General features: G+C 37.1%; 1 protein-coding gene across 2 annotated transcripts in view; it reads right to left on the reverse strand.

Annotated features, from left to right (window-relative positions):
- Nucleotides 1–25186, reverse strand: part of CAMK4 (calcium/calmodulin dependent protein kinase IV) — a 228562-nt gene that overhangs the window by 168898 nt on the left and 34478 nt on the right. For both annotated transcript variants that reach the window (XR_003569729.1, XM_027869157.1), the window contains exon 2: nucleotides 3079–3157. Coding sequence is in view for 1 of the 2 variants with exons in the window: in XM_027869157.1 (XP_027724958.1) it covers nucleotides 3079–3157 (79 nt within the window). In the remaining variant the exon portion in view is untranslated. The remainder of the gene's footprint in view (nucleotides 1–3078; nucleotides 3158–25186) is intronic.

Consider the following 25186-nt stretch of genomic DNA (forward strand, 5'->3'; position numbering starts at 1 on the left):
CTATCTCTTATGCCAGGCTATTATTATCTTTTAAAACTCTCCTCCATATATCTCATTTCTTTTCCAATTTACTTCTCTAGTGCTCTCATTTCAATTGTAAAATCATTTTAAAATTCCTATGTCATTTTTTTAGGACTTCTAATTGATCTTTTGAACAAGCTGTGTTCTTCCAGGCTTTGCTTGTATGTGTTTTGGAGTTATTCTCTTCTTCTGGGTTTCGGTCCTGGGCATCTCTAGAATCTTAATAACTCTTTTTCCTTTATTCATTCTTCTAGCCTCACCTCCCAGATTTGGGCCTTTGCTCTCTCTATTGGGTTATGCTAGACTCTATCTACTTCTTTTCAGTCTGTTGTAATCCTGAATGAACGTTGCTTGTCTTGGCCTGTCTTATGGTGCATCCTGCTGCTGAAGTCCAAGCAATAGCACTCTGTTTCTGTGCTGCTCCACAGGTATGACTGAGACAAGAACCCCTCTCCTGGGTTAGAATGACAGTACATTGACCCTATTCTACACCAGACATCTGACTCTTAGATGCTTTTTCTTGGGGTAGAGCAACAGGTGTTGGACCCTGGGCTCAGTAGCTGAATCTCAGATAGCCTTTCTTTGGTCTGAGAGACAGATTTGTAGACCTCTTTCTTTATATGGCAGCCGAGAGTCCAAAATCTCAATCCCCTCTCTACGATTAGAAAGAAAATAGTGTGATCCTGTTTCACTCCTCATTCTAGCTTTGTGATTCTGGCCCACCTTGTTCCATAGTACCTGGCCTAGGCCCTTATTTGCAAGTTGAATTATGAAAGATGACACACTTTGTTTCCTTTTTAGATTTCTGATCACTACTTGTTTTAGCACTCTTTTGAAATTTTTGTTGGAATAGTTGTTGAGGGAACTAAGCTATACTATTTCCTACACTTTGATATCCTGACTTGTCTCTGCTACTACTGCTTCCTTATAGAATCTTTAAACTAATTTCTCATATCAAGTTGCATCTATTCTTGGCTCCCAGCGCAGACACTGTATCAGCTGTTCTTGAAGCACTGCTAGGAGTAGGATGCTAATGAAAAAGTCTACTACTTGTAGGCCTATTTCCAAAGATGATTAGGGGAAAAAGGAAAAGGACCTATGTGTTCTAAAATGTATATAGTAGGGCTCTTTGTGGTGGCAAAGAACTGGAAATTGCAGGGATGCTCATCAGTTGGGGAATGCCTGAACAAGCTGTGGTATATGATTGTGGTGGAGTCCTACTGTACTATAAGAAATGACGAGCTTGATGATCTTTGAAAAACATGGAAAGACTTACACAAAATAATGAAGAGTGAAATGAGCAGAACCAATAGAACATTGTATACAGTAACAGCAATATTGTTTTAAGAACAACTTTGAACAAATAAGTTATTTTGACTATTATAAATTTCCAAATTAGCTAGAAGGGACATACAAAGAAAGACATTATCTGCATCCAGAGAAAGAATTGATAAATAGAAGGATGTGTAGAATAATTTTACATATATATACCTATTTGTGTCTAATGGTAGCCATCTCTAGGGTGGGTGAGGGGAAGGGAAGAAAATGTAAAAAGAAATTTGCATAATAACTTTGTTGTATATTTAAAAGGAATAGCAAGTTGTACATAGTAGATTTGCAGTTTCATGTGCAATTATCTTTTTTATTATACCATGCTATGGAAATGCTTGTTTTATTCCATAAATTAAAAATAAATAAATCTTTTAAAAAAAGAAAAAGTCTAATTCTATGGTGCTGTGATGTTCACAAGGTACTCTGTTGGCAAAGGGAGGAGGAAGGAAACCAAAACTGAGATCCAGGCCCTGTATTCTTCTTTTAGCCCTAAACACACACACACACACACACACACACACACACACACACACACATACACACACACACACACACGCGCACACACACACACACACACACTTACTAACTACTTCTCAGGGGCTTAGCCGGAGCTACAGTCTCTCCTGGCTTAAATTTCTGGGCTTAAATCTCTTAGTTCTAGAACTGGCTCAATATTTTACACGTGGCCATCAAGGCATGACCAGATTTCCTCAGCACATCAGAGCATGCCTCTTGTGCAAAGTGATTCCAGTGACTTTCAAATCCAATGACTTTCAAAGACTTCACATTTAGTCTAACATCTTACATTGTTGATTTTTTAATTAAGGTATCTTCTCATCTGTTTCAGGTATTTGTGTATGGGTGTTGTATCTTATCACTTTCTTTAGGTGGAGTGGGCTATTTTTCTAGACTGCCTCACCCTTCCACGTACAACTTTTCAAGATCATAACTGTTAAGTGTAATTAAGTAATGGATACTGCCCAATGAAAGACCAATTCTTATGAGTATGTGCAGCATGCTCAGCTTGAAGCAATACCCCACGGGAATTATGAGACGTGCTCAAATATTCTGAGATGTTTCCCCCACTGGCCTATGGTGAGAAAAGGACCTTTTTGATTGGCTACTGAGTCAGGACAGAGTATAAATACAAAAGACTTCAGGGGAATAACTCAAGTCTCTTTTTTTTTACTAGATGCAATCCAAAGGAAGCTGGAAAAAATGACCAAGTTGTTCCCATCAGAGTATTCTGTATGCACTCCTATTTTCAGTTCAACAGTTAAATTAAAACTCCATTATTCACATGTCACATTCAGACTATGTCTGCTATATGCTGAGCATATGTAGATTATATGTCATCATGAAATTCCAGCCCAGGCTCACCAAGCCTCCCCATATGCTTTGGCAGCAGGCAGAACACACTGTGCATATTCTGAGGATGGAGCCCCAGTAGGCCCATCCCCCATTACATACACACAGCTGCATTTTCTACACCCAAAATCATGAACATCATTTTAGTCAAAACAGAGATAACACCACAAATTTCTTTCAAAGATTCATGAAATTTCTATCAGATAAAATTTTCATTGTTTTTCAATATGACCAATATTCAAACAATCATCCATGGGTAAGATTCTCTTTTCCAATGATCCTTTTGAGTCCCCACCCCAGAATTCTCTAGTCCCTGCAGTCTCTTGGAAATGCAGATATATGCTTAAATACACTTACTGTTTTCTTTAGCACTTTGAGAGCATAAGGCTTCTGTGTCCCTTTCTGGATACATCTGTACACAACCGACGTAGCACCCCTTAAGGAAAGAGGAAGGATAAATAGAAAAAAAACTGTGAATTTTTTGATAGTGTACTGCATCATTAAAAAAATTTTGAACACATACTCCCAATATGTGTATTACTTATTTGTAAGTTACATATGTGTAAGTTACATAGCACTACTGTGATAATAATTATGTTCATTTTAAGGTAAACCAAAAAATGAAAATTAAAAAGAAATGTGATGAAGGTTAAATAACATTTTATTCCAGAGCCCAAAAGGGAACCTTCAGAGTTTATTTAATCGACATTATTAGACCAGAGTTTCATGCACTCAAAATGGTTTCACCCATGTTGGTGAAGGTGCTTGGGACCTGCTTCAGGGAGACAAGAGAACTGGTACATACTTGTTCATCCATCCTGTGTTGGCCTACCATGTAGATGGAAGCAGCCTTCTTCCATTGGCTGCATAGTATGAACTGTCTTTGCCTTTAAATCTACCAGAGTAAGCTCAGTCACATTCCAGTATTCATATACAGAGATGAAGTTCATTCCCTCTGAGCAGATGACACCATACAGTAAGGGGAGAAGAGGCTGAGGGCCACCTCCCCTCTACAATCAGGCCATTGGCCCCATGAAATGATCTTAGGGCTTTGTTATATTTTGTTTGTCCTTCTCAGTTCTAGGTGCATGGAGTGGTGTCCTTGACCTGGGTGTTCAAGCCATGGGGATCTTGGAGCCCAGGATTCCAGGTCAGATGTTGCAGCCAGCCCAGAAGAGAAGCCTTGAAAAGCAACGGCTTGGAACACCAATCAAAGTATGACTTTAGACTTGAACTTGGTGAGCCTAATGCAAAGTAGGAATTGAGTTAAGCTTGTGAACCTAATTCCTCCCCCTGGGCAGCAGCTATGAGAAGATGCCTCAGAGGCCTTAAGGGGAAATGTTCGTATGTTTGTTCTTGCTATATCTTTGAAATAAATGCTCCTTTGCAAAAACTAATCCAATGCTAAGTGGTTAAATGGAAGTGGGATGCAAGTCACTGAGCCCCTAAAATTGGGGAAGCACAAATCATTAGGGATTCTGGACAACGGCAAAAATGAGAGAAACCGCAACTCCCTCAGGATATTGAAGAAACCTGGGAGAGATGAGAAATGTAAAAGACTTGATCCTGAGTGAGGCCAAAACAAATTCATGTTATCCAACCAAGTCAGGGTGTTGTCACCAACACCAAAGGAATGTTGGCAGTAGAAAAGAAAGACTCCTCAAAGACACTATCCAAAAAACTAATGGAAAGGGGTGGGTGGAGAGGGGCGGGAAGCAGGGGATGGGAGGAGCTAGACACTCAGAAGGAGAGTAGGGAATTCACCCACCTGAAATCCATACCTTCATTAATAAATACCAACAGAACATAGATGAACCTAGGGCATGTTGTATGTCCTACCTCTACATCCATGGGGTAGAACACAGTGCTTAATAGCAGGGAAATTAAACAGCTGCCCAATCCTGAGCAAATGCCTTTAGATGCTGATTCCCTGAAAATTCAGCATTACTAACTAGCATAACTATAGGGCACCCTCCTGTCTCTTCTTAGGCAGGTTACAAATGTAGGAAAGGCCTTAGTTGCACTTGAATGCAACACCAGCCACATCCAAAGTCTATACTCAGCTCAGCCCAATCACTCTTATCACGAAGGAAGCCTCCACCCACAGGCCACAGTGGGGAGAAAGGAGGTAGGGAGAGCTACAAGCAACAGGGCCATACCCTGTTTCCTTTTGACCGGTAATTTGGGGGCCTAGATGTCCCCTCTTGGCTGATATCAGGCAAATCCAAAAGAGCTGAAAGTTAACTTCACTAACAGAAAAAAGGTCATACCTAGTGCTCTTCTCATTCTGAAGAGATGACCAACCTCCAACCCCACAGGTTAGGGACTCAGCTGAGGTACTGTGCATGTGACATTTTCCTATGTGGTGGGTCAGATGATGCCCTGGCCAAAAAGGGTGGAGGAGATAGACGTGAGTTTTAAGGACGTATCTTCTCCCCAGAAAATGTAACCTTAGAAATCAAAGAAATAGAACTACAGGGCAACGTAAATGAACGTAGCCCCTCGAGTTATATTTTACTCAACAACAGGATGATTCTATCCAGAAGGAGGGCTCCACTACTTTAGAGATCTCCAGCACTAAGGTATTCTGATAAGACTAACCTCAGAGAAAGCTGTTTTCCCACTGGAACACCTGATCTTTGGCATAACATGTTTGCTCTTTCAGGTTAACATTGTTATGGGATTTTTTTTATTTCCTTTTATTATTTGGCACTTGGGCCATTCATCCCACAAATTTTAGTTAATATTAACTTCAAATGATCAAAATCTATCCTGTGGCATGTGAAATTTTACTTAGAACCTTAAACATTCTTTAGATAAGAAGTCAGAGGAAGAATTACTATTGTCCTTGACTTCTTGGAGACGTGTAAATTCTCCTCCTCAATCAGCCCATTTGTGAACCCTCTAAACATAGTTTAGATAGACTTAATTTACCTACAGAGTTTATTTGGGGTTTGTTTTTTTAAGGGATGTACGAGATTATGACTGACTCTATTTAACTAAATTTATTCAACTTTTATGACACTGAAGGAAGAATAGGATTATGGACCTATCTTCTCTTTAACTTTTATGCCCTAAGAGGAACATGCAAAATTGTAATATGTAAATTAATTATTTCTCTGTTACTCTGACATAATTTTGCCTATAACAAGCCTGGTCGGAATCCTCATGGTTGTTGAGGCTTTCTCTGAGGCCTGAACCTATGCTTGAGTATAATAATAAAAACTAGGTTTTAACATCCATAATTTATGCACTGTGGAATATATGTATATATGTGTGTATATATATATATATATATTTCCAGCAGTCACCCACCACATTACTCAGAGAACAGATATTTCTTCCATAACAACATCCTGTCCCAATTACCTAACATCCTCCAAATCACCTAACATTCTGTCCCTATTATCCATCCTCCCAAATAAGGAAAGTGCCTGAGCAGCTTCACCTGTTAGGCTCATTTTGCCATCCATAATGTCATCCTAAGGCTGTGTAAAACCTTATATATGTGTGTATGTATCTCCCTTTGCTTCCTACCTGGCAATCGCCCATCAGCTGCTGCGGTTAGTTAAACTTTTTATCTTTTAGCCTTGCCTCTTAATTTATTGACCTACCATCAAACTGACACCAAGGTGGAGTAATTACTGTCTGGAAGGATCCTAGCACCTTTGGGTTGAGGAATTCCTCAACAAAATTCACCACTTCTATACCCATTTGAGCAATAAGAGCTAGGCAGTGGCCTCATACAGTCACCTCACATCTGTGAAGAGAATAAGCATCCGGCTGAGCAACTGTTAGTACCATCAAATTTGCCAAAGCTGGAGGAAAAGAGAGGGTCCAAATTTTCATTGACTTCAGGACAAGGGGCTAACAGTTTTGCCTTCTGCTCTGGCATTTGAGATAAAAAGTAACTTTATAGTAAGGAGAAGAGCTTTGAAGTTTCCTTAACACTAAAGACTTTGCAATTTCATCTACACTCAAAGTTAACCCTTCTTTCTTAGGTTTACAGGGTCTGGCTCAAAGAACCCTGAAGGTTTTTTTGTTCATCTCTGCTTATTTACTTTTACTGCAAGTGGCTTAGGAGAGCAGTTTACTAACACCAATGAAGAACTGCTGAGAAAAATCACACTATCCCTTTAATCTTCTACAAAGATGCCAGCATCAAACAGGAGCAGTCTCCAACAAAGTCACTAGGGATCACCCACACCCCGCACTTCCATTGTTACCATTACCCAACTTAACACTGAGACTGCTAGGACAATGACACCATGATACCATAACTCATCAATTGGCAGAGGTGGGAGTGTGTGTGGGAGAAGGGGGGAATGTGGGTGTGGGTGTGTCTCATATATAAGGTTCCTGGGTCAATAGGAGGGAAAGTTAGCAGGCATATAGAACCCCTAAAGAATTGAACACAAACCTTCAGTAATATCACAATAAAGATGTCATCTCTGAGTCTCTTTCATCCCTTATATCCAATTTGTTGTCAGATCTTGTCAACCAATCATTAAATCAACATACTTTTATTAAGTGCCAGTGACAGGCACTGTGCTTTGTACTATGGGGACAAATTTAAATAAATATGGAAATAATTCTTCTCCTCAAAGAACTTACATTCTACCTCTATAACATCTCTCATATCTGTCCCCTTCTCTCCACTCACATCAATGATTTCATGCTTTATCACCTCTCTCCTGGACTGTTGCACTAACCTCATTCATTCATTCATTTAATAAGCATTTGTTAATTGATCTCCTTGCCTCCAGTCTCTTCATTCTTCAATCAGTCCTTCACACCAAATCAATATCCCTAAAGCATATCCCTAAAGCACTTGTTCAAAAAGTCCAGTAGTCCTCTATTGGTTGCAGGATAAAATACAAATTCTCCTTTAGCTTTTAAAGACCTTTACAATATGATTCCAGCCTATCTTTCAAGTCTTATTACATTATTGTTGTTGTTATTATTATTTGCCCACACTAAATTCCAGCCAATTTTTTGAAACTACCATATGGCTGCCATGAAAAGAGCTAATGTAAATACTTTTTTTAACACATAGATCCTCTCTCTCTCTCTCTCTCTTTGTCTCTCTCTCTCTTTGTCTCTCTCTCTCATAGGCCTAATAGAAGTATAACTGAGTCAAAGGGAATATACAGTTTGATAACTTTCTGGACTTAGTTCCAAACTGCTTTCTAGAAAAACTGGACCAATTCCCAGCTCCACCAACAGTTTCTGATAAGGTGCCAATGTGCATTAGTAGGCATTGATAGTTTCCCATCCAGGAATTCCCTATATCAATGAAACCACATGTCCAGGCCCCATCTCGTGGTTTGGGGAAAGTGGAGTGGGCTTAATAAACTTAAACAGAATAATATCTCAGACATAACTTAAACAAAAGAAAAATATTAACTTAATAACATTAGGCTAAATTCTAGACCCAGTGCCTTTAAGCAAAAAACTCCTAAAGGCCTTCCAACCCTTAGTTGCAAAATAAGCAACTCTCCATTCATCATGACACACATAGGCCATATGGACAGTGTTTAAAGTCAGTACAAATGGATGTAAATGAATTCATGGATAATTCTGACAATTTTCTTTAGAGCTAGCATATTTTAAAAGAATATTTAAACTTAGTACAGTTGGTAAAAATCACACTTTCCTTCTTAGCCACAAAATAAAGCAGAGACATGGATGGATGGATCTAGTGAAGGTTCTTTAAGGATAGGGGAGACATGGGCATATTTGTAGTCAGTAGGAAGGAGCCAGTAGATAGAAATGGAAGTAAGAAGGATGGTGATGCTAGATAGGGTAATCTGTTAGGGAAGACAGAACCCTCCATCTCCCAACTCTGAATGTTTTCACTGACAGTCTCCTATGCCTAGAAACATTCTCCCTCCTCATCTCCACCTCCTAGCTTCCCTGGACTCCTTCAAGTCTCACCTAAAGATCGACTTTCCACAAGAAGCCTTTCCCTGTCCTCTTTAATCTTGGTGTCTTATCTGAGATTACCTTTAGTTTATCATGTATACAGAGGTATTAGATAAATGTTTAACAACTGGATTTCTGAGAAAAAATGCACATAGGACACATTTTAAAGTTTAATCTGAATTATTAACATTTTTTCCATCACTTTTTTTAAGTCAAGGCAATCAACAAAACAATAAATCAAGTCCTGAGTTGTAGCATTTGCCAATTTCCAAGGTATAAATACTCACACTGAAATTTTAATGATGGAGAAAGAGCTGGCATGAGATGGTTCCAGCAAATCCCTGCCTGTATATATCTTGTCTGTACATAGTTGTTTGCTTGTGTCTCCCAGAGCAGGAACTATTTTTTGTCCTTCTTCATATCCCCAGTGTTTAGCAGACAGTAGGCTAGTTGATTGGTTGATTAACTTAATATCTCAGAATTGCTAGTTAGGAAAATTATTAACATTTAGACAGTGGTTTGGCTCCATTTTTTGTGTATTTACAGCTTGGTCTCTCTATATATGAGGCAAAATCAAGATACAGTAAATATTTAATCAGAAAGATAGTGTTTAAGCCATATCTTAGAGAAAGAGAGAGTCTCTAGGAAACAGAGTTAAGGAACCGGGGTGGAGGGGGGGATGGCCAGTTGCAAAGGCCCAGAAATGGGATATTGACTGTCCTATGTGAGGAAAAGGAAGAAGACTAATTTGGCTTGATCACAGAATGAAGGAGGGAAACCAATTCCAGAAATGCTGAAAAGATACCTTGGGGTTAGATTATTTGGAGCTTTAAAAGCTAAACAGAAGAGTTCATATTTTATCCTGGGTGCAACAGAAATCCACTAAAATTGAATCAATAGGGAAGTTATATGGAGAGTTCTGCACTTAAGGAAAATTACCTGGCAGCAATGCATCCTGTGTAATATCTTGTTTGCACATAGTTGTTTTTCACATTGTCTCCTTCATTAAACTGTGAGATCCTTGAGACCAGGGACTATCTTTTCCCTTTCTTTGTATCTAAAGGCCCAATGCTGGGCAGTAGGCAGGCTGATTGATTGACTGAATGATTGGAGTGGTAAGGGACTTAAGTCAGGGAGGCCAGTTAGAAAACTATTGCAATATATGAAGGTGAAAAGTGATCAGAGCCTGAACTAAGGTGATAGATAGCTCTGGAGTCAGATGTGAAGGGATAGAAATGTTATAATGGTAGAAATGGTGAGATCTGACAACTGACTGGATCTTTGAGGTTAAGAATCTATTATAATGTCAAGATTATACCTAAGAGACTTGAAGAGTATTGGTGCTTTTGACAGACATGGGGAAGTTTAGAAGGGGGTTAGGGGACCACAGGTAAAGATTGTGAGTTTGGTTTTAGACATGCTGAATGGAGACTATTCAAAATGTCTCTAGGATGTCCAGTTGGAATGTCTAATACTGATTTTGTGATGTGGGACTTAAAGCTCATGGGAAAGACTGGGGCTGGATAGATAGATCTGGGAGTCATCTGCATAAAGATGGTAGTTAAACCCATCAGAGTTGATGATATTATCAAAAGTATAGAATAAGATGAAAAGAGTGTCCAGGACAGAAACATAGGGAACACCTGGAATTTAGGGGTATGATGTGGATGATGAACCAGTAAAGGAAACTGAAAGGGAGAATTTAGACAAATAGAAGGAAAACCAGGATAGAGGAGTGTCACAAAAAACTGAGAGAGGAGAGACTATGCTAGAGGAGAGGGTGCTTAATAGTGTCAAAAGCAATAGACAGTTTGTGAAGGATCAGGTCTGAAAAAAGATCATCAGATTTGGTAATTAAGAGATCTTGGGTAACTTTGGAGAGAACAGTTTCAGTTGAATGATGAGGTCAGAAGCCAGACCACAGAAGGCTGAGGAGAGGGAAAAGAGGTAAGAGAGAAAGAGGAGGCATCAAGTGTAGATGATTTTTTTTTCAAGGAGTTTGGCTTAAAATGATAGGGAAGATGCAGGCAATAGCTTGAGGAGATGGTAGAGCTAGTGAAAAAAAAATTACTTTTGTAAAGGATGGCTAAGATTTGTGTTGCCCAGCAGAGTCATTATGGCTGACTCAGGTATGATGGTCTCATTAGAACAAACAAAACTCAAAAACCCAGGTACAAAGACGTTAATTGGCTGAGAAATAATGAGGTTAGCTCCTGGGAATTTTAGGGCAAAGGTCCCACTTCCTCCCAGATTCACTATTGTCCAGAAGGTAGAGAGAAGCCAAAATTCAGTTACTCTCTGCTAGATTCTCCTAATAAGCCTAACTGTGAGTCAGGGAAGGGAAAACACTCAGAGGCTTCCAAGTCTCCTGAGAAGTCATCCATCTGTTCATGCTAGTCTCCAACTCTCTTCTTGTCCTCCAGAGAGCTTTTTAAAACTCTAGATACCTGGAATCTCAATGCTAATCCTGCAGTGATTCTTCTCTTGGAAGAAAGAAAACTTCTAGGTATTCAGAGACATATGCTTCATTGTAGGCAAAGTAGTCCAACCTTGACAAAAAAGCTGTTACATTTGGACATATTTCAAGTCAATAGGAAAGAAATTAACTTGGGAAAGGTTGAAGATTTGAGAGTGGGAGAGTAATTGAGGATACAATCTGCTGGAGAAGACAGGAGGTCAGTGTACATATAGAGAGAGGGTCTTGTTCATGTTTGCTGGTGTTTATCACATAATTTTAAAAATCAGGCAAGGCATAAAAAATAAATTTAATCAAATCTTATCAACCAAAAAATGTTAAGATGCCATTAAGACAATATATGAAGGAAAACCACAGATATCTTAGATAGCCTAATATCTTAGATAGGCTAAGAAGAACATTAATACTCTTCAATATTCTAAGATTTTCAATGTCTTGGGTAGTGCCTTTGTGAAGTTGTATAAGAACAAAACTCACACAGGATGAAACAGTGTTGAGACACTAAGATCTGCTCGGTGGAGGAAATACACATGTTGTTAAAACCAAAGATCTTTCAAAATATATAACTCAGTTTGAAAGAATTATGTTGACTGCACCTCACTGCTGAATATCTCAACACTTTCATAGACATTTAAAATTATGATCGTATGTGAAAACTCATTGCAAATCAAATTCCAGGCAACTTTATGAAATAGGAAAAGAAATGAGAATAAAATGGTTTGATGTTTATTGAAAGAACAATGAATGACAGCTAAATAAGATACTATTTTCCATCCCAGAAAATCAGCTCTTGGGAACCTCTTTGATTTATTACATTCCCGAGGCTTTATGATATGCTCTGCCCACATAGAACTGTTACTTCAATGAGCCAAAGGCTGCAAGTATAAGCCAAGGACTATTTCCAGCCACTACCACACTCTGGTATTTAGACACAAGAGCAAGCAGCTTTAAGGAATAAATAATGGCCCCTCCTCATGATGATTAATATATTGTAGCTATGTAGTCTAGGAAACTAAAAATCCCTTTGTTTAAAAAATGAAAAATTAAATTCGTAAGAGATATAAATTTCAAAAAGTCTAATTTGAGGACATGCACACAACTGCTGAAAATGATGTATGTATTGCCTTTAACATGATACAAGATTAAAAATCCAATTTTTTTATGAAAATGGTTATTCCTGTATAAGCTGTCATCAGAAACAATTGATTTTAATCTACTATGGAAATTAAAATTACTTAATAGACTCAATTAATAATGAGATGCACATTAGATTTTAAGGGAGAGTCAACTCCATAGATTCCTTCACTTGCAAGTGACCAACTCCTGTCTTTAAAGGAACATATATAAGGAACATATATAAGCCATACCAAACAGATGAACATCTATCTTATCAGAATTCCAGGGAAGAATGGTCCATAACATTATACAGTTATCAATTATAAGGATCAGAAAGCTATTACTTTTTATCTAACCCAAATTTTTACAGAAATTTACCTAACTTATATCTGACCTCTAAAGAAAACAGTCACTACTATTCATAAATTAAACCTTTGAATATCTTAAAATTGATATTGTCATCCCTCTTCTTCAGGGTAAGCAGAACCCACCATTTTTACTTTTTCTGTTAAGATCTTCTGCTAACCTCTGTGTGTGTGTGTGTGTGTGTGTGTGTGTGTGTGTAACTTTTCCAGGTTGTCCATACCCTATCTTAAATTCTAGAAGGCCTAAAATGAACCCAGGACTAAGTTTAACACCCTGATTACCTTGCTCAAAAGACTTCTATTAGATGAAGGTCAAAACTTTAATAATCTTTAAGAGAAGAAATTCTAATTAGCTAGATAATACATGAGTGCATCAGTGTGAAGATAGTCTATGAGCTATAAATAATTTGACACAATTTGATAACTTTCCCTGATGGGGGAAAAGAGAGCTAGCACCAGTGGCCTACTCTTGTTACCAGAGTTGACACAAAGCCAGGAGACATTGTTCTGATGTTGCTTGTGTCCCTGTTGTGTCTAGTCTTTCTTGTTTGAGGTGGAGAAATATCGGATATGGAATAGAGTAGGCTGTAACACTGTAAGCTTCAAAACGTGAGGGAGGAAAGCTATCAGAGGTCTGGAAGCTTGAATTCATGCCAGAGTTTAGGTGTGCCAATACAGTGCCAAAGAGTAGAAGAGCCAGGACCTAACCCAATAGTGAATTGACCCTAAGCCAATATTCCAGGTCCTACAATAAAGAGTGACTCATTCACTGACAATGGCACATTCAGAAGTGAATTCAGTGTAAGATGGTCTAGTAAAGGCAGGGACTCACCTGAGCTCTTCTAAGTTCTCCTCCGAACAACTTTAAAATAAGGCCTAAAAACTAATGCTGGAGCAGCAGAACCAACCAAAGGATGGGGTGAAACAAATTTCCAGCCCAAGACAACTTAGAAGGTCAGCAGGGAAAGCCTGTCTCACTGTGGTGAGAATGGAGCACAGTCCAGCAGGCCTTGCAGGATGACTGAATCAGCAGCAGCAGCTTTCAGAGCTCTCAGTTCCAGATGGTAAGGGGATCAGACAACTGGTCAGAAGGAGATTACAGGAGGCCTTCTGCTTTCATGGAACCCAGGACTCTGTTGCATTATCCATGCAAGGTTCCAGGTCGAAGTACCAAAGCTAAAGAGCAGGGACCTGGTCACAGTTCCAGGGCAGAAAAGAGTGCTTGTGGTTGCTCACAGACCAGAGCACAGACCAGAAGACCAGTGACCACACCTTGCCTCAAATTATACCACCCTTGGAAAAACTGAAAACTTGCAGACCTCTAAAACTAAAACTATGATGGGATGATATCTAAAGAAGTAAAATTCAGGGGTGACTATGATTAAAATGATTAAATTAAAATTATATTAAATTAAAAATCATTAAAATTAAATAAAATGATTAAAATTAAGAGGTGACTATGATGGGATAATATCTTTAAAAAATTAAGTGATGAGAAAGAGGGATGAACTGGGAAAAAGGGAAAGGGATAGTTAGAATAGGGGCAATTATTTCACACAAAAGAGCTGTGAAAGCTTTTTTAGTAGAAGGGAATATGGCAGGGTGGGTTGGTGGGCAAGACTTGAACCTTACTCTCATCAGAATTGGTTCAAAGAAGGAATAACATACACACTTAGTTGGGTATAGAAATCTATCTTACCCTGCAGGGAAGGAGGAAGGAAAGGGGATAAGAGAAGTTGGGGCAGGGGGGGCTGATATAAGAGATGGCAGATTGGGGGAGGTGGTGATCAGAAGTAAAACATTTTTGAGGAGATCAGGGTAAAAGGAGAGAGAAGATAAACAGAGAATATAAGATGAAGGGAAATAAACAGTAATCATTACTGTGGGAAAAAAATTTTACAGTAAGGTTTTCTGACATACGCCTCATTTCTCAAATATATAGAGAACTGAATCAAATTTATATGAATACAATTCATTCCCAAATTGATAAATGGTCAAAGGATATGAACAGGCAGTTTCAAATTAAGAAATCAAAGTTATCTATATTCATATGCAAAAATACTCTAAATCACTATTGATTAGAGAAATACATATTAAAGCAACTCTGAAGTATCACCTCACACCTGTCAGATTGATAGAACATTGTACACAGTAGCAGCAATATTATACAATGTCTAACTGTGAATGACTTAGCTCTTCTCAGCAATACAATGATTGGATATAATTCTGAAGGTCTTATGATGAAAAATGCTACCCACCTCTTTATTGTGCTATAAGAAATGACAAGGTAGATGGTTTCAGAAAAACCTAAGAAGACCCTTATGAACTGATGTAAAGTGAAGTAAGAAGAACCAGGAGATCAATGTACACAGAAATACCGTAATGACATTCAGCTGTGGAAAACTTAGCTATTCTGATCAATACAATGATCCAAGACAGTTTGGAAATTGCTGTCATGATGAAAATTGCTGTCCATCTTCAGAAAGAGAACTGATGAACTCTGAGTGCGAATTAAAGTATAATTTTCTCACTTTATTTTTCTTGACTTTTTTTGCAACATGGCTAATACGGAAATATGTTTTACATGATTTCATATGTATAGAGAGTATCATATTGCTTGCCTTCTCAGTGGGTGGGAGAAAATTTGAAGGAAGGGGGAGAATTTGGAATTCAAGGTTTTTTAATATTAAAAATAAATAAATCATAAATTGAAAAATAAAACAAAACAAAAAACAAATTAAATTGGAGCCTTTATTGCTGAAGGGCAATGTCTATATTAGGAAGATACTCCAAACCCTTCAGCGGTACCACTATAGTGCTAGAGCCCTGAGGAACAAGAGTACTTGGGTTTACCAAAAAAAAACAAAAACAAAAAAAAACAAAAAAGCAAGAGCACTTGGGGTTGTAAGAGATTAGGGGCACTTCCAGGATAAGGACCACAGCACAGACCAGGAGAGAAGTGGTACTGTTATAACTCTATAACACTATAACCACTATAGATGAAACCAGGGGCCAAACTTGTCAGTGCAAGTAAGAGCTGGAATAAGGACTCTCTTGAGTCTAAACAGGCTACACATTAAAACATGATTTCAAATTCAGAAGCTATAGAACCCTTGGAAAATGTCCCATGGCTCAAGTGAAAATGCTGTGGAGTTACTTTTGTTTTTAACCTTAAAATACTATAAGCATTATATTTTTAATTGCACCAAATTAGTTTTCCAAGTATCATGAAAATTTGGGAAAATAACCTAAAATATTTATAACAACTTGAAAAAGTTATTATCATAACTGAAAATAACTGCTAATATATCATTTTAATGCTGAAAAAATAGCAACTTAAAAAATACCCCCTAAGGAATCTAAGTGATATATTAGAGTTCCACAGAACATGGCCTGAAAAATTGATTTATATTGTATATTGCCTAGATGCGTTCAATCCATATTTGTAAATCTTTCTGTGACTCGGTACAAAAATGTAAGCTATTTTTCTTGCCTTTGGTAGATCACATCACAAAAATGTATTGTTCATTTTGGGTTCAGTGCAAAAAAAGAGTAAATAACTGCCAAGATGGGCAATAATAAAAAGCTAGAAAGGAAGTCATTAGCTGCTAAAATGACTAAATGTAAAATATGCATTGACTCAGACAAGAACTGTTGACAGAATCTGGCAAATGTGCAAAACTAGAAACCCAAAAGGTTAAAAGAGGCTTTGTTTCCTTTCCACCACAATTCTGTGGAGTTCCTCACCCCATGTAAATGACCTGTGGTTAAGGTTCCATTAAATAATGAAAATCTTTGCATCTAAATCAGTAGTAGGGAAGGATGCCAAGGATAATAGGGCAATAGAATCAGTGTAACCCTCTGTCTTTGTGGAAATAGACAAAACAGAGAACAGTAGGAAATTTGTAGAGTTTATAAATTCAGGAATAAAAGTCTCTTGGCCAATAGGGCAGAGTAGAGGAAGCGCTATAGTCAAGCTCTCCCAACATTCCCATCTAAACAACTTTAAAATAATGCTTCAAATCAAATTCTGGAGCAGCAGAGCCAACAAAAGGTCGGGATGAGACATTTTTTCCAGCCCAAGACAATTTAAGATGTCAGAAGGAGAGGTCTATGATACTGGATTGGAGGCTGACCAAGAGTGAACACAGTAGCAACACAAGCCGTAGGGCTTGATGGCTGCAGCAGGAGCAGCAGCAGCTTTGGGAGTTCTCAGCCCAGAGATAATAAAGAGACTGGGAAACTGGTTAGAAAGAGATTACAGGGGACCCATGTGCTAGCACTGGGAGCAGGACAGGGTAATGTCTGGCAACTCCACTGTCCATACCCACTTCAGAGTCACAGTTCCATGGAAGAGAAAAGCACTTTGTCACAAGGGTGCTGGAGCCCTGAGGAACAAGAGTACTTGGAGTTGTAAGAAATCAGGGGCCCTTCCAGGGTAAGGATCACAGCACAGACCAGGAGAGCAGTGACCACACCTCTCACCAGATCATACTACCTTGGAAGTGCCAAAAACTTACAAACCCCCAGGACTAGTTGTGAAAACACCACCACCAAAAAAAGTCTAATGCTTGGGAGAGTGCTCCCCCACAAATCCCTGGACAGAGGCCAACTTTAACATAAAGATCAAAGTCAAGAAAAAGACTGGGAAAATGAGAAAAAAAACTTGACTATTAAAAGTTACTATGATGACAGGGAAAATCAAGACACAAACTCAAAAGACAACCCTATGAAAATAGCTGCAAGCAAAGCCTCAAAAAAAGATTCAATTTGGACAGACATCCAACAAAAATTCCTGGTAGAGCAAAACATAAACAAAAACAAAAAACAAGCAAACTTATTTTAAAAATCAAATTAAGGAAAAATTGGGGGGAAAAATGAGAGTGATGCAAGAATATTATGAAAGGAGAAATAAAGCTTGGTAAAAGAGGCACAAAAAATGCTGAAAAAAATAACAACTTAAAAAATAGCATTGGCCAAATGATAAAAAGAGATAGAAAACCTCACTGAAGAAAAGAATTCCTTAAAAAGTAGAATTTTACAAATGGCAAAAGAGCTACAAAAATCCACTGAAGAAAATAATTCCTTAAAAATTAAAATCATGTCCCTAGATTATTAAAACTTATTTTTCATTCTACTAAAGACAGGTATCTAATTAAAACCTTCTCACCATTTTTCTAGGCCCTTACCAGCTGGTTTTGAAAACTCACTTCTTATCCTAGTTATAACTTGTAATAACTGCTGGGATAACAAGATAGCCCCACCTCTATGACTGCTCAGAGGGGATCTGAACTTTCCTAAGACCGAGATGATATGCACCTTCTAGAATGAGACTTATTTGAGACAAAAAGTGAGAAGTCTCTGCTAGCACAGATACCTTTGTCCAACTGAGAAAAAGCCACCAGTGTGTACCCAGGCTGAGTTTGACAAATGTTACCTGGTGGGGTAGGGAGGGTGCATGACCATGTTGAGAGGTATTTTTGTTTGTTTTTGTGAAGCAATCAGGGTTGGGTGACTTGCCCAGAGTCACACAGCTGTTGAGTGTCAAGTGTCCAAGGCCACATTAGAACTCGGATCCTCCTGACTCCAGGGCCAGTACTTTGTCCACTGCACCACCTAGTTGCCCAAGAATTTTTAACAAAGGCCTAATACTAAAAAAGATGATCTAGATGATCTATTTATGGCCTTTGCTTAACGTCGTAATGGGTGCCTCTGGTTGTTCCTAATGTCATATGCATACTAATTAGGGGTTCAGACACCAGTAACCCTGAAGTGTCTTGGGGCATTTAGACAAAAAATGTCTGTTCCAAATATTATCTGGCCACAAATGTCTTAATTCAGGTAAAACAAGGTAGTAGGAAAATTACTGTGAAAAAGCAGTTATAAAACTTTACTGTAATCAATGAGTGCAAACAATTGGGATAACATTGTTTTGTCTATCAACTTTTTTAACATTTACACAATAAATTGTTTCATTTAAAAAAATTGAATCATGCAAGTGGAAATTAATAACTATAAAATACATCAAGAAATAATTAAATTCAAAAGAATGAAAAAATAGAAGAAAATGTGAAATATCTCATAGAAAAAATAACTGACCTGGAAAATAGATTGAGGAAAGATAACTTAAGAATTATTGGGTTATCTGAAAGTGATGATTAAATAAAAAACCTAGACAACATATTTCAATAGTGATAAAGGAAAACTGCCCTAATATTTTAGAAACAGAAGGTAAAATAGAAATTGAAAGAATTCACTGATCACTTCTTGAAAGAGATCCCAGAATGTCAGGAATATTATAGCCAAATTCCAGAGCACCCATGTCAAAGAGAAAATACTTCAAGAAGTCATGCAGAAACCATACAAATCCACTGGAGGCACAGTCAGAATCTCATAGGATTTAGCAGCTCCCAAGTTAAAAGAGCACAGGGCTTGGAATATGATATTACAACCAAAATAACCTACCCAGCAAAAACAGAGTATAATCCTTCAGAAAGAAAAATGAGCATCTAATGAAATGGAGGACTTTAGAGCATTCCTGATGAAAAGACCAGAACTGAATAAAAAAATTTGACTTTCAGATATAAGACTTAAGAAAGGCATAAAAAGGTAAACATAAAAGAGAAATCATAAGGGACTCAAGTAGGTGAAACTGTTTACATACCTACATGATACATGTTACTACTAAGAACTTTATCATCATTAGGGTGGTAAGAAGTCTACATAGACAGAGGGCAGTGGTGTGAATTGATTACGTTATAAATTTTTTAAATAGAGAGGTGAGAAAGGGGGATGAACTGGGAGAAGGAAAGGAGAGGGAAAATGGGGGAAATTAATCTCTCATGAGAAAGGCATGAAAGGAAGAACTTTTACAGTGGAGGGGAAAATGGGAGGGGAGACAAGCAACAGTTAAATCTCCCTGTCACCTCAACTGGCTCAAAGACAGCAGAATACATGTACACACTCAATTGGGCATAGAAGTGCATCTTACTCAACAGGAAAGTAGGAGGGGAAGGGGATAAAAGAAAAGTAAAAAGTTGTAAGAGGAAGAGCAGATTATGGGAGTTAGGAAGGTAAAATAGACTATTGAGGAGGGACAGGGTAAAAAGAGATAAAAATAAACAGAAGAAAATTGGATGAAGGGAAATATGCAGTCAGTAATCATAACTGTGAATGTGGATGAAATTAACTCACCCATAAGTGGATAGCAGAATGGATTAGAAACCAGAATCCAATAATATGTTGTTTTCAAGGAACACACTTGAAACAGAAAGACACACAGAGACTTAAAATAAGGGACTCAAACATAATCTACTACGCTTCAGATGAGGTTTAAAAAAAAAAAGGCAAGAGTAGCAATCTTGATTTCAGACAAAGCAAAAGCAAAAATATGTCTAATTAAACAAGATAAACAGGAAACTATATTCTGCTAAAAGGTACCACAAAATAATATAAATACTAAACACATATGCACCAAATGTCATAGCATTTTTCTTAAAAGAAAGTTAAATGAATTATAAGAGGAAATAGACAATAAAAATATTCTAGTAGAGGACCTTAATTTTTCTCTCTTAGAATGATAATCGTAATGATAAAATAAATAAAGAGGTTAAGGAGATGAATAGAATTTTAGAAAAAATGGTTAAGATAGACTTATGGAGAAAATTGATTGGGAATGGAATAAGAATATTGTTTTTTCAGCTGTACCTGACATCTTCACAAAAATTGACCATGTATATTAGGGCATAAAAACATCACAAATGAATGCAGAAAAGAAAAACTATTAAGCATACCCTTTTAAGAATAAAATACAATAAAAATTTCATTCAATAAAAGGCTGTGGGACCACACATTAAAAATTAATTGAAAACTCAATAATCTAATCCTAAACAATAAGTGAATCAAAGAACAAATCACGGGAACAATCAATAATTTAAGTAAAAATAATGACAACAATGAGACAACACACCAAAAATTGTGATATACAACCAAAACAGTACTTACAGAAGAATTTATATCTCTACATGTGTACATCTGCCAAACATTTAAAGAACAATTAATTTCAATACTATATACATATAAAATATTTGGAAAAATAAGCAAAGAAAGAGTCCCTGAATTCCTTCTTTGACCCAAATATGGTTTTGATGCCTAAACCAGGGAAAACAAAAAGAAAGAAAACTATTGACCAATTTTTCTAGAATATCGATGCAAAAAAAATTTAAACAAAACACCAGCAAGGAGATTACAGCAATTATATCACAAGGATTATTTGCTATGACCAGGTAGGATTTATACCAGGAATGCAGAGCTGGTTCAATATTAGGAAAACTATCAGCATAATTGACTATGGCAATAACAAAAACAACAAAAATCATTATTATCTTAATTCATGAAGGAAAAGTTTTTGAAAAATACAACACATTCTATGAAAAAAAACTAGAAACACAGGAATAAATGGAGCTTTCCTCAAAATGATGAGAAATATCTATCTAAAATCATCAGCAAGAATTATCTATAATGGGGATAAGCTAGAAGCCTTCCCAACAAGATAAGGAGTAAAGCAAGGATACTCATTATCACTACTATTGTTCAATATTATAATGGAAAGATAGCTATAGCAGTAAGAAGAAAAAGAAATTGAAGAAATTAGAATAGCCAATGAGAAAATAAACCATCACTCTTTGTAGATGATATGATGGTATACTTAGAGAATCCTAGAGAATCAACTAAAAAACTAGTTGAAATAATTAATAACTTTGGCAGACTTGGAGGATATAAAATAACTCACATAAATTATCATCACTTCTATATGTTACCAACAAAGTCCAAGAACAAGAGACGGAAGGAGAAATTACATTTTAAATAACTGCAGACATTATAAAGCACTTTGAAGTCTACCTGCCAAGACAAACTCAAAAACCACATGAACGCAATTACAAAATGCTTTTCACACAAAGTCAGATTTGAACAATTGGAAAAATACTAATTGCTCATGGGTAGGCTGAGCCAATATAATAAAAATGACAATTCTATCGAAATTGATTTACTTATTCAGTATCATGCCAATTAAACTACAAAAAATTATTTTATAGAGCTGGGAAAAATAAAAATAAAATTCATCTGCAAGAACAAGAGATCACGAATATTGGGGCAGTTAGGTGGCACAGTGGATAGAGCATCGGCCCTGAAGTCAGGAGGACCTGAGTTCAAATCTGACCTCAGACCAAACCCTTGACACTTACTAGCTGTGTAATCCTGGGCAAGTCACTTAACCCCAAATGCCTAAAAATAAAAAAAATTTGAAAAAAAAGATCAAGAATATCAAGGGAATTAATGGGGAGAGGAAATGTGAAGGAAGGTGGCCTATCAGTTCCCAACTTTAAATTGTATTACAAAGTGGTAATCATCAAAACAATCTGGTACTGGTTAAGAGATAGAAAGGTGGGTCAGTGGAATAGACTGAGTTCACAACATACAGTATGTGATTAACATGATAATCTAACATTTGATAAATGCAAAGATCCCAGCTTTTGGTACACAAACTCACTATTTGACAAAAAAAAATTGCTGATAAAACTGAAAAGCCATTTGGCAAAAACTAGGTATAGACCAACGTCTCACACTGTATACCAAGATAAGGTCAAAATAGGTATGTGATTAGACATAAACGGTGACATCAAAAGCAAATTAGGGAATCTATTGATAGAATAGTTAACCATCAGATTTATGGATAAGGGAAGAATATAAGACCAAACAGGGGATAGAGAGCATCACAAGATGTAAAACGGTTAATTTTTATTACATTAAATTTTGAAAGTTTTTGCACAAACAAAACCAATGCAGACAAGATTAGAAGGAAAGCAGAAAATTGAAATAGCAAGTTTCTCTGTTAAAGTCCTAATTTCTCAAATATATAGAGAACTGAGTCAAATTTACAAGAATCTGAGTCATTCCTCAATTTATAGTCAAAGGATATAAACAGGTAGTTTTCAGAAGTAGAAATCAAAGCTATCTATAGTCATATGAAAAAAATGCTTTAAATAACTATTGATTAACGAAATGCAAAGTAAAACAACTCTGAGATATCACATCACATCTATCAGATTGACAGAAAAGGAAAATAACAAATGTTGAGAATATGTGGGAAAACTGGGACACTAAACCACTGTTGGTGGAGTTGTGAACAGATCCAATCACTCTAGAGAGCAATTTGGAACTATGCCCAAATGGCTATAAAATTGTGAATACCTTTTGACCTAGTAATACCACTCCTAGCTCTATATCACAAAGAGATTAAAAAAAACCAAAAATGATATATATATATGTACATATATATATACATATACAAAAATATTTATAGCAGCTCTTTTTGTGGTGGTAAAGAATCGACAATTGATGGGATGCTCATCCTTTGGGGAATAGCTAAACAAGTTGTGGCATATGATTGTGATGGAATACTATTGTGATATAAAAATAATGAGCAAGATTATTTCAAAAACATCTGGAAAGACTTACATGAACCGATTGCAAAGTGAAGAAACAGGAACAGCAATATTATACAACAATGAACTATGAATGATTTAGCTTTTCTCAGCAATATAAAGATCCAAGACAATCCTGAAAGACTCATAATGAAAAATGCTATCCACCTCCAGAGAAAGAACTGATCTGAATGCAGATCAAAGCATACTATTTTTTACTTTATTTTTTTCATGTTTTTTTTTTGTCTGTGTTTTCTTTTGTAATATGACTACTATGGAAAGGTGTTTTCCATGACTTCACTTGTATAACCTATATAAAATTGCTTGCCTTTTCAATGAAGGGGGGAAGGGATAGAGGGAAGGAAAGAATTTGGAACTCAATTTTTAAAAAAATGAATGTTAAAAATTGCTTTTACATGTAATTGGGAAAAATATTTAAAAACAAAAATAAAACTAAAAGGAGTGGCTGCCAGATTCTTTGTGATCCTGACTGTGGTTCATTGATACTTGAATTCTTGCTTTAAGGGGCAGCTAGGTGGTGCAGTGGAGAAAGCTCTGGCTTTGGAGTCAGGAGGACCTGAGTTCAAATCCAGCCTCAGACACGTGATACTCATTAGCTGTGTGACCCTGGGCAAGTCACTTAACCCTGATTGCCTCACCAAAAAAGAATTCTTGCTTTATGGCTATTTGTAGTATTATTTTTTTAGTTAGAATCTCTGAATTTTGGTTATAAGTTTCCTGGAAGTTTTCATTTGGATGTTTCTTTCTGAAGGTGAATCCACATCCTTTCCTTTTACTTTCTTCACTCTCTTAGTAACTCCATGGTCTGTCTTCCAACCTCATTATTCAATTGCAATTCCAAAGTTACTAACAAGTAACAAGTCTAATGACAAGCCTAATGGTCTTTCTCCAATTCTCAGCTTTGACCTTTCTGCAGCCTTTGACACTATTGATCACTGTCTTCTACTTAAGTGTCTTTTCTCTCTAAGTTGTCGTGATATTGCTCTTTTCTGACTTTCCTCTTACCTCCCTGACCATTCCTTCTCAGGCTCCTTTGCTGGATCTTCATCTAGGTCATGCCACCTCCCCGTGAGTGGTATCCCACAGTAATGTGTCCTGGGCCCTCTTCTCATCTCCCTCTGTGCTATTTCATTTGGTGATTTCATCAGCTCCTATTATCATCTCTATGCAGATGATTATCCAATCCACTAATCCGGCCCTAAACTTTCTACTGACCTTCAGTCTCACATCCCCAGCTGCCTACTGAACATCTTGAAATGGATGATTCATAGAAATCATAAGCTCAACATGTCCAAAACAGAACTCATTCTTTTCCCCCAAAATCCTCACCCTTCCAAACTTCCCTGTTACTGTAGAGGTAACCATCATCCCTTCAGTCACTTAGGCTCAAAACCTAGGTATTAACTCTCACTCTCTTCCTCCTAACCGCCTGTGCCATATCCAATCTGTTGCCAAAAAAAATGATTATTTCAGCTCTATAACATCTCTTCAATATTCCATTTTCTCTACTCTGACATTGTAAGTGCAAGTCCTCAACATCTCCTTCCTGGAGTATTACAATAGACTGATGGTTGGTCTACCTGTCTCAAATCACTCCCCTACTGCCATTCATCCTCTAGCCTGCAATCAAAATGATCTTCATGCAGGTCTGATCATGTCAGACACATACATACACACTTAGTTCTAGTAGCACTGTACATAGGGATAAAGACAAACAAGATAAAAGAGAGTAAATAGGGTGAGTATTCATGGTAATGTATTTCTGTGAGATTTTGAGCAATCTGATCTCTCTGTACTTCATTTATTATTAGCACTTCCATTTTTTTCACATCTGAAGTAGAAACAATACTTGCCACGCTTCTCAAATTACTGTTTCAAAGATTAATGGTACAAATCACAAATTCAAAAGACTGAGACGTCTCTTAGTTGACCTTGAATGTTTTTAAAGGGAGCTGTCCACATTTTTCAAATTCTTGAGAACATTACACAACTTCCTTTGTTCATGCATTCCAGTGCCTCACAACCATGCTACAATTTCAATATACTGGTAGCATATGACCTGGTCTTGTGATTCTTCC

Source organism: Vombatus ursinus, unplaced genomic scaffold (assembly GCF_900497805.2).
Source record: "Vombatus ursinus unplaced genomic scaffold, bare-nosed wombat genome assembly UNPS02014792.1, whole genome shotgun sequence".
Taxonomy (NCBI): Eukaryota; Metazoa; Chordata; class Mammalia; order Diprotodontia; family Vombatidae; genus Vombatus; species Vombatus ursinus.